This window comes from Trichechus manatus, unplaced genomic scaffold, assembly GCF_000243295.1.
Source record: "Trichechus manatus latirostris isolate Lorelei unplaced genomic scaffold, TriManLat1.0 scaffold00001, whole genome shotgun sequence".
Classification (NCBI taxonomy): domain Eukaryota; kingdom Metazoa; phylum Chordata; class Mammalia; order Sirenia; family Trichechidae; genus Trichechus; species Trichechus manatus.
The window spans coordinates 17,814,262-17,823,886 of record NW_004443937.1 but is presented as its reverse complement, the minus strand read 5'-3'; the positions used below and the strand labels follow the sequence as shown (position 1 = coordinate 17,823,886).

Here is a 9,625-nt window from a genome sequence, read left to right as displayed (position 1 = left end):
GCAAATGTGTGAGAAAGAGAGGGACCCTGCTGGCCAGCTTCCTTGTGACAGCCATACAAAGATGGACCGACAGCATTTGTAAAGGTCCCATGTGGTCACCACACAGGGTGTGGGGTAGGGATGTCTGTAGCTAAGAGAGCAAAACTGTCAAAGAGCCTCTATACACAGCTGATACAGGAGTGGGGGAGTGTAGGTTTATGTGTGTGTGATGTTACTGGAAAAGTGTGTAATGTGTGTATGTGTCATTGTGAATGTTTCTCCTAGACTGTGCCAGGCTACTTTATTTGGAACTGACCAAATATATATATATATATGTATAAAAGCAATGTGAAGGTCTGTGTTTGTGACAGTGTCACACTGCTGAATAGCTGCTCACTTGACACAAGAGAGGTGTGTGAGAGAGATGAGTGGTTTCCATCCAGCAGCTATACAAGGGTGTGATAAGTGTAGGTGTATGATAGGGTCAGGGGTATGGGACAGGTGTGAAATGGATGTGTCTGTGTGAGAGAGAAAGAGACAGATCCTGCTGAACAGCTTCCGAGTGGCAGATACAGGATTTAGATGTGTGTACTGGGGCAAGTGTGGTGGGCACAAGTGTGCCAGATTATGAGAGAGCTCTCCTGCGGCCACCACCATGAAATAGGGGTAGGAAGAAGGGTTGTCTGCGAGGGTGGGTCGAATAAGGACATGGCCGAACAGCTGCTACACATGGCTGACAGAGCAGTGGTGAGAGTATGTGTTTAAGGTATGATTGGTGTTGCTGGCTGGAGAGGAGTGCTGGGGTGAGTGTATATGTGTGTCCGTGTACATGCATGCATGTGTGGCCATGCATGTATGCTTATCAGATAGCCTTGAGTAACTTTACTTCTAACGTACACACAGGAGTATAGCATGTGTGTATGTGTGTGTATGAGACACTGGCTACTAGGTAGTTCCTGTGAAGTTAACCCACAAAGACACATGCACACTGTATGCCTATGTGTGTGAGTGAAAGAGAAACTTTTGAAGGGTGATCATGTGGTCGCTACATGAAGGGTGAAGCATTCTTTGCTTGATGGTGGCAATGAGATGGTCAAGGGGGCATTGCTGTGGGGCCCCTAGTGACGTAATCCCAGGGAAAATGGCTGGAGGGGAAGGGGGCCACTCACTTCTTTGCATGTTCTGGGAAGGCTCAGTTCAGTAAGGGTACATTTTCTCCACAGTTAATCCAGGGATATCCATTAAATCCAGGATTTAAGTGATGTGCACAGAAAAAATATCCATCGGTGTTTGTCTCAGGCACACATACCTACCTATGTCCTTGCATATCTTAAATCCTCTTTGGAAGAAGGTGAGGTTCAACAAACAAATATTAATTGGTCTGCTCTTTCTTTGTGTGACACCACACTAGAAATAGCCAGGAAAGTCTGTCAGGACACATGCACAGCTATCCTGTCTCTACCCTTTTATATGACTAACCTGGATTCCTGTCAGCAGCTTTTCCCCCTTCTACTCTCTCCCTTCTTCCTCCTTCCCATACACACTTTATGATGCACATTCTTACCACTGTGCTTAGAGGACGTGTGTGTGTCTAGCAGTATGTCTTTTTCATACACACCTTTGTGTGGAAACCTTGTAAGGACCCTTTAGCATTATTTCTCAGACACATACCAGCACACACACACTCATGTGATAGTGCTAGACAATTTCTGTTGTGGCTGACACTCGGGATGGAGGCTGGGCAGCTCCCTTATTGGTGTCTAGCAGGGACTTTAGGGGATCTGTACTTCAAAGCTGTTGATTAAGGGAGGGGCGGAGATGTAGCTGATGGTGGAAATCAGAAAAGGATGCTTGGATCAGAAGCAGATTGCAAGGACTGATTTGGAATGGTGAGATAAAACATGGGGATTACTGGGGCCTTGTTCTTCTCACCCTCCCAACTCCTCAAAGATATAAACCTGTTTCATCTACCTGTTTTTCTGAGCTTGTTTGGGTCAGATTTTTAATTCGTTGAGGCCGATCCCCCAGTCCTTTTCATATTCCTTCTGTTTCTTTCCCCTCTCTGTTGGGAGGGATGAAGTAACAGAAAATTATAGGTGCTAGGAAAAAAAAGAAATCAACTACACAAAGAGTGTAGTTCTGAAATTTTAAGTCAGGTAGGGTCTTAATTAAGGCAGATTAATTATTAAGAGCAAAAGTAATTATATACAGAATGGTTAGGTCTCAGGTACTATTTTGGTGTAATTTTATGTTGGGCAAGTTTGAAAAGAAGTAACTTTCCTAATTACCTAAATAATTACCCACTGCCAAGGCCTTTGAAATATCAACGTCTATATAAAGACAAAACAATCATCATAGGGAAAAACAACTTCAAGAAAATGGAACCATTTACTGGAGAACATCAACTTCTCTTTAGGAATAAAAAACCAGGAAAATACTAGATTCCTTTTTTCACACACATCTTTTCACCAGTGTTATCAAGTCTTTGTTAATTTCTGAAGCTTTCTTGTTTAAGGAGGACAAAGAGGGAAATGGAGAGGTGTTAGAGGGAGACTGTGACTTCTCCATTTGACAGGTCGAGGAAGAAAGGGTTCAGAGAATGAAGTAACTAGCCTGAGTCATGGGAATGGTAGGGGACAGACCCAACAAATTCATCAAATCACAGTCCTGTGCAGAGAGAGTGCACTGACTAAAAATGTCTTATCTCCTAGAGGTGAGAAATAAATACACCTGCCCTGATGGTGTAGTGGTTAAGAGCTACGACTGCTAACCAAAAGGTCGGCAGTTCGAAACAACGGGTTTTACAGGCCCCTGGTCAGACTTTCCTAGAGAGGGCAGAAGTAGTTTTCTTAAGATCCAAGTAGTACTGGGGAGCCAGGCCAAGGCCTAGATGGCAGCAGCTTATCTCCTACTATGTCATAGTTCAGCTCTGAGACAATTTTGAGGTTTTGAAGAGCCAATATGTGTTTGATCCTTCAGTGGTGTTGTAGAGGGTGAAATCCCAAGAACTCTTGAAATCATTTTGCATTTTTTCTAAAAAGGTTGATGTAATAGATCTCCCCCAAGATACCTGCTAGATACTGGTGCATGTGGATAAAGATCTTCATCTTGTGGCCCTCTCAAGGATTGGCTGTGCAGGTGTACTGGGAACCTACACAATATTTATTATTTAATTATTACAAACATTTTTTGTCAGTTGACTTTTTTCTTCCTGTAATGCCAGATGTTTTTTCTAGATTAAAGTCTCTTTTATTTGGTTCCTTTCCAGCTGCATTCCCCCAACCCTGGGAATACTGCTTCTGCATAGAAGTAGGGCTGTTATATTAGCTGATAGCTTACATAAAACATAGATAATGTTTTCCAAAAGGCTGCAGTTTCCTTGAGGGTAGAGGCTATATCTTGTTCACCTTTGTCTTTTCAGGGAGGGCCTGGTACACTACGGGGCATAGACTAGAAGCTCAGTAGTGCCCATATTTTACCTTTGATAAAACAGTGTAGCCTACCTAAAACCATAGTTTGATTCTAATTGGTATGATATTATCTGATTGGCAGAGTCATATGACTGATTAACTTTTAAAAATTAGAAAATAGCTATTAAATAAATGCAGTTTATGGATGAAAATTTTCAAACGTAGGGCCCAAGCAGCAATGTAAATAAGGGGAATTCTTGGTGGTGAAAATATTGGGAGCCACTTTACTGATTTGGGGCCTTTTGCAAGAAGAGCAGAGATTTCTGTACTCTTAAAATACCCTATGGTTTGGATTTGCTGTGGGGACCCAGAGTAAATGCTAGAATAAAAGGGGTATCTTTTAAGTCTTCAACTCTGGCTTCTTTCTTTGGTCCTTAAATTCCATGAAATATTTAAACTATCTTAGATTCTCTTCCTTATGTGCCCTTTGGAGGAAAACAATAGCTTTACTTTCTTCACGAACCATCTGCAAGGCCTTTTTGAGGGTAGAAACCAGCTAAGTACTGCTCCTCCATTAACTAGCTGTTTGGCCTTAGTCCCACAAGTCCTCAGTTATTTCATCTATAAAACAAGAGGATTGTACCAGAATATTTATTCATTTATTTATTCAAATGTTTATTGAGCCCTTATTGTGTATCAGAGAATTTGTGAGGCACCGGAGTTACAAGGTTGATCAGACACGAAGGACACACCGACTAAATGCTCACCATTTAGTGAGGGAGACTGTATGATAGTCTATTAAAATTCAGTGAAAAGAGTGAAGTAACAGTAATTTTTTCAGAGGGCTATGATAATGGGCTAAGGAGTGGTACCTAGCCCAGATTAGTAGTGATCAGGGAAGGCTGCTCAGAGAAGGTTAGGCTGGAGGCAGGAGTAAGAGTTAGGTGGATAGGTGATGGGACAAGAGAGAAACAGGGAGAAATGTGTGTTCCAAGAAGAAGGCAAAAACCCAGAAGGCAAAAGAGATTGTCACATTCTGGAAATTGCTGGTGCTTCAGTTTGTATGAAGCATAAAGCATGATGGGGAAGTGGTGGGTGGTTGCCAAGGGTGGAGAGGAGATAGCAGGTATCAGTTTATGTAAGGTGCTCTATTGCCATATTAAAGGATCTGGCCTGTATCCTCTGGGTGATGGGAGATTATTGAAGGAATTTAAGCAGGGGAATGATGCAACAGATTTGCATTTTAGAAAGATTTCTTTGATTCTTGTTATTCAGTGTGGTCTGTGGACCAGCAGCATCACTCAGACCTACTGAATCAGGATCCTCAGGCAATTCATATGTACAAAGTCTGAGAAGCACTGTTCTGAAGGTCAGTGTAGAAGAGAGATTGGTGCAGGGATAAATATTAGGGGATCCCAAAAAGAGCTCTACTCTTTTTTTCTGGTATAAAATACTATGAATAATATTTCTAAAGGCTTCCTACAAATCTATGAGCCTCTGTTTTTGTAATCATCTCTTTTCCTTATTGTGAAACGTGAGGCATTTAAGTAGGGTACCTCCATCATTAAGGAGCCGTGGCGGTGCAGTGGTTAAGTGCTTGGAACCCACCAGCTGCTCCATGGAAGAAAAGACCTGGTAATCTGCTCCCTTAAAGATTACAGCCTAGGAAATCCTATGGGGCAGTTCCACTCTGTCTTATAGGTTTGCTATGAGTCGGAATCGACTCGATGGCACACAACAACACAATCCCCATCATTGCCTACCCTAGAAAGCAAGAAACTCAACATTCCTGAGATCCAGTCTGAGCTTCGCTACTTTCCAGTGTCATTTTTTCTCTCCTCCTCAGGCCTCTATTCTTTTTTACAGTATGATGAGGACAGTCAGTACAATATTATAAGTAATTCTATTAGTTTATCACCTTTTAGATCTCTCTCCCTGCTCCTTTCCCCTGTGCTGTAAGTACAGTTACATAGCAGTTATTAAACTATACCATAATTATTTGTTTTCTTGCCTGTCTCTGTGCTGGAAACTGAACCTTTTGGGGACAGGGACCATATCTTATTTCTGTACATACATGGTCTTACATCATTCCTGGTTCAAAGTAAACATTCAGTAAAGCTTTTGGTTGAATAAAAGGATGGATGGAATGTAACCATTGAGAGCCTACTCTGGTCTGAAAGGAGAACCTCATTTATAATTTTTCTCAGTTTATCAATTGGCTATTTCTGCGTAATCCCAAAATTTAGTGGCTTAAAACAGTGGTTCTCAAGGTGTAATCCCTAGATCAGCAGCATCAACATTACCTGGGAACTTCTTAGAAATGCAGATTCTTGGTTCCTACCATAAACCAACTGGATTCAAAACTTGGATGGGGCTTAACAGTCTGTGTTTTAAAGGCCCTGTGGGTGATTCCAATGCTGGCTCAAGTTTTAAAAACACTGGCTTAAAAACAACAACCATTTATTTAGCTCGTGATTCTGTGGGTTGGCAATTTAGGCTGGGTTTGCCTGGGAAGTTCTTCTGGTCTCAGCTGGGCTTCCTCGAGTGTCTGTGGTTAGCTGTTGGTCAGCTTTGATGATCTTGGAAGGACTGTCATATGTTGTGACTTCAGCTGGGACGACTGAGCTGACTTGGCTGTCTTGTACATGGTCTGTCATCCTCCAGCAGGCTAGCCTGGGCTAACTTGGGCAGAAGGTCCAAGAGAATGGAAGTGTACAAAGTCTCTTGAGGCCTCGGCTTGGAAATGTCACAGCATCACTTCTGCTGCATTGTTTTAGCTGTAGTAACTCACAAACGTAGCTCAGATTCAAGAACTGGGGAATTAGACTTCATGTCTTGATGAGAGGAGCTGCAAAGTCGCGTTGCAGAGAATGTTGATTCTTGGAGGTTATTAATTGGGATCATCAGTGGACAATCCCTCTACCATAGTGCCTCCGGGAAGAACCTTAAGAAGATAGTTTTTCTGTGTAGAACATGTCACCATGGCTCTTTTCCATCTATTAGGGGATGAATATTGCTTTTGCCCATAATGGCGGGGCTGGGAATAACTAACAAGAGTAGCTCAGGGTCCCCCATATGATGGGGAAGGAAATTTGAGTAGAAGTGGTCTTGGGAATGTCAGCACTAGATAGAATCCAAGATCCTGAATTTATTCTTTCCCAAGAACTAAAGGGAACTTCAAGGGAAGTGACTCTAAATTGATTACCTTGGCTTTCTCTTGCTTCTGAATACCTTTAACTCTAAGAAACCACAAAATAAGAAGTACCTGTCTCCCCATTTAAGTCAGTGATACAGATACAGGCTGCAGTAGAACGGCTTTGGCTTAGTGGAACCTAGTACATACCTGGAAGCAAAATCTTTGACCTTGGACATGGTGTCCAGGAGAGCAGGAATTCATTCTGGAAGAAATTTGATGACTGCCTGGGTTCCACTTGCCAGAAAGCTTTCTCTGTAGTCGGCTCCTGTGAGTAGCCCCTCTGATCCAGTAACTACTCAGGGGAATTGATAACATAGTTGTTATGTAATATCAGTGTCACATCATTTGACCCTGTCTTCCCGGGATCAGAGTAGCCTTCTTTTAGTTTATGACTTGACTTTCTAAAGCTCAAAGTTTGGTCCCTGAATTATCTTATTGATTTCAGCACTTCCCAGAAAGGGAGACAGAGATGAGAGATTGTCAGCCTTGTTTTACAGATGGTAAAGCTAGTAAACAGACAAGTTAGGAGACTTAGTTTCAGGAATCTTGCAGTTGGAAGTGACCATAGACGTTATCCTGCTTCTAATTAAGTTCCTTTTGAGGCTCTGATGCCTTCGTATGTTTCCACTCATTAGCCCTAGTTTTTTGTTTGAAGCCACATAGAATAACTCTGATCTTTATTATTCACATCAGCCTTTTATTTTAATATATTAGAAGACACTGACCATTGTCTGCCTTAAATACTGTCTTTTCCAGACCAAGAACTTCCCTAGTTCTCTGTGCTTTATATAGGATCATAATACTTATATTTGTAGAGTATTTGTGAAGCTCTTTGTAGAGCAGTTTGCACACACTTCACAGAGATTACCTAATTTGATACTCCCCATTCTGTGAGGGCTGTATTCGATTGTAATACTTCTATTGTCCTTGTTTTAAAGATGAGAAAACTGAGGCTAGTTGTGGTTAAATAATTTATCCAGAGTTACTTGGCTAGAGAAGTCAGAATATACATTGTCATTCCTGGCCTGAAGTTTTCTCTACTAGGACAACCATCTTTCTCTCTCTGATTTCAAGACCTGTTTATTTTCTTTTGGACACTTTTTAGTTAAGTTCTCTTTCACTCTACCCTAGAATGCTTTTCCTAGGACTGAATGTAGTATTGTTGGTCCTCTGTTGTCCAACCAGTCCATAGTATGTAAAGACTCCATCACACTGTGAATACTCACTGTATTTCTGTTGGAACAATCTGGAATGCTTTCGTTGTTTCAGTGCTGCTTTGGCTCATACCACGCTTATGGTCTACTGCTTCAACACATGGTTGTAAAGATTAAAAATCAAATGATGCTTATGAAGCATTTAGTACATGGCACCAATAAGTGTTAGCTCTGATTTTTGTTATAAACATCACTAAAAATTTCCATGAACTCTTGTCACACCAGGTCTCAGTGCAGATCAGAGGTAGAGCAGGGAATAGACTCCTGAAAGTCTGAGATGAATCTGACATGACCTTAGACCCCTGTTTCCTGTGACATTGAATGTTAGTCTTGGAAAATAATTTGGAGGTCATTTCATCCAACTTCGTCAGTTTTTCAGGTTAGGAGACTGAGACCAGAGGATAAACAATTTTTCAGAAAACAGCAAGTTAGTAATAATTGTGTAATTAAGTCATTAAGTTAGTTATTAAGTCATGAAACTGACCAAAAAAAAACCCATTCCTGTTGAGTTGATTCCGACCCAGAGCGATCCTATAAGACAGAGTAGAACTGCCCCATAGGGTTTCCAAGGAGTGGCTGGTGGATTCAGACTGCCGACCTTTTGGTTAGCAGCCCTAGCTCTTAACCACTGGGCCTTCAGGGCCCCATGAAACTAACAAATAGGGCTATGTTCCTGTTCTTAATGAACAGGAGTGAGAGAGAGGGGAAACATGTCCGCTCTAAATTGATGCATTTTTCTTTGTCTATTTGTGTGTCTTGATAAATTAAGAGAGAGGATCCAAGATTTTAACTGAGTATGTCAAATTACCAACACTGGATGAGTTTGACCAATGATCTCACATGGTTTTTTTTTTTAACTATCTCGTTCTTAACAAAGTTGACCTCACTTCAGCTTAGGATAAAAGCCTGGGACATGATGTCCACACAAGAGGCTAGGTCCATAAAAGCAGGGACCCTGCCTTCATTTGTATTTGTACCCTCAGCACCTAGTACAGTTCAGTAGACATTTTCCGAGTGAGCAAATACCCAGTGGAATGCTGATTCAGTTGATTCTTTATTATCTCCTGCCAATCTGCCTGTCTCTCCTTTGCTGCTCCTATAGGAAGGGCTAAGCAGTTTGGTCTTTTTGAAATGAAAAGGCATCTCAGAATCCTCTTGCAGCCTCTGGATATTCAGGAATGTCCTTTGAAGCCCTCAAACATGCTTCTGGGTTCTTTGTTGTGGAGAAATGTCTAAACCTGGTGCCTCTTCGATCTACGGTCCTTGGCCTCGCCCGCTTCTCATAACTGTTTGGCTTTTATGTCTCTGCAGGATTGCACCTGGGTGCATGTGCAGCTGGGTCGGATGAACCTGGCCCAGAGGGCCTCACCTCTACCTCCCTGCTGGACCTCCTGCTGCCCACTGGCCTGGAGCCACTGGACTCAGAGGAGCCCAGTGAGGCCATGGGACTAGGAGCTGGCCTGGGAGCCCCTGGCTCTGGCTTCCCCAGTGAAGAGAGTGAGGAGTCCCGGATTCTGCAGCCACCACAGTACTTCTGGGAAGAGGAGGAGCTGAATGACTCAAGCCTGGACCTGGGACCCACTGCAGGTAGCTCGTCTTACCTAAAGAGTGTGTGTTAATTGCCAGCTGAGTGTGAGACAGTGTAGGCAAAATGCCAAATAACCATTTCCGTGGCTGGATCATCTCTCTCCTCTCTCCACTAGTTGTTACGATATTCACCTGCACACCAAAGCGAAGTCTCTGGGACTTACTGGCCTAGGAAGCACTTTTCTCTTTAATAGTAACTACTCTTCAGTGAGCACTTACTGTGCTCACATAATTTAATA

General features: G+C 42.3%; 1 protein-coding gene across 1 annotated transcript in view; it reads left to right on the top strand.

Moving 5' to 3' along the window:
* Positions 1–9,625, top strand: part of PODXL2 (podocalyxin like 2) — a 78,863-nt gene that overhangs the window by 16,255 nt on the left and 52,983 nt on the right. The window contains exon 2 of the mRNA XM_012559812.2: positions 9,111–9,386. Within this exon, the coding sequence (XP_012415266.1) occupies positions 9,111–9,386 (276 nt within the window). The remainder of the gene's footprint in view (positions 1–9,110; positions 9,387–9,625) is intronic.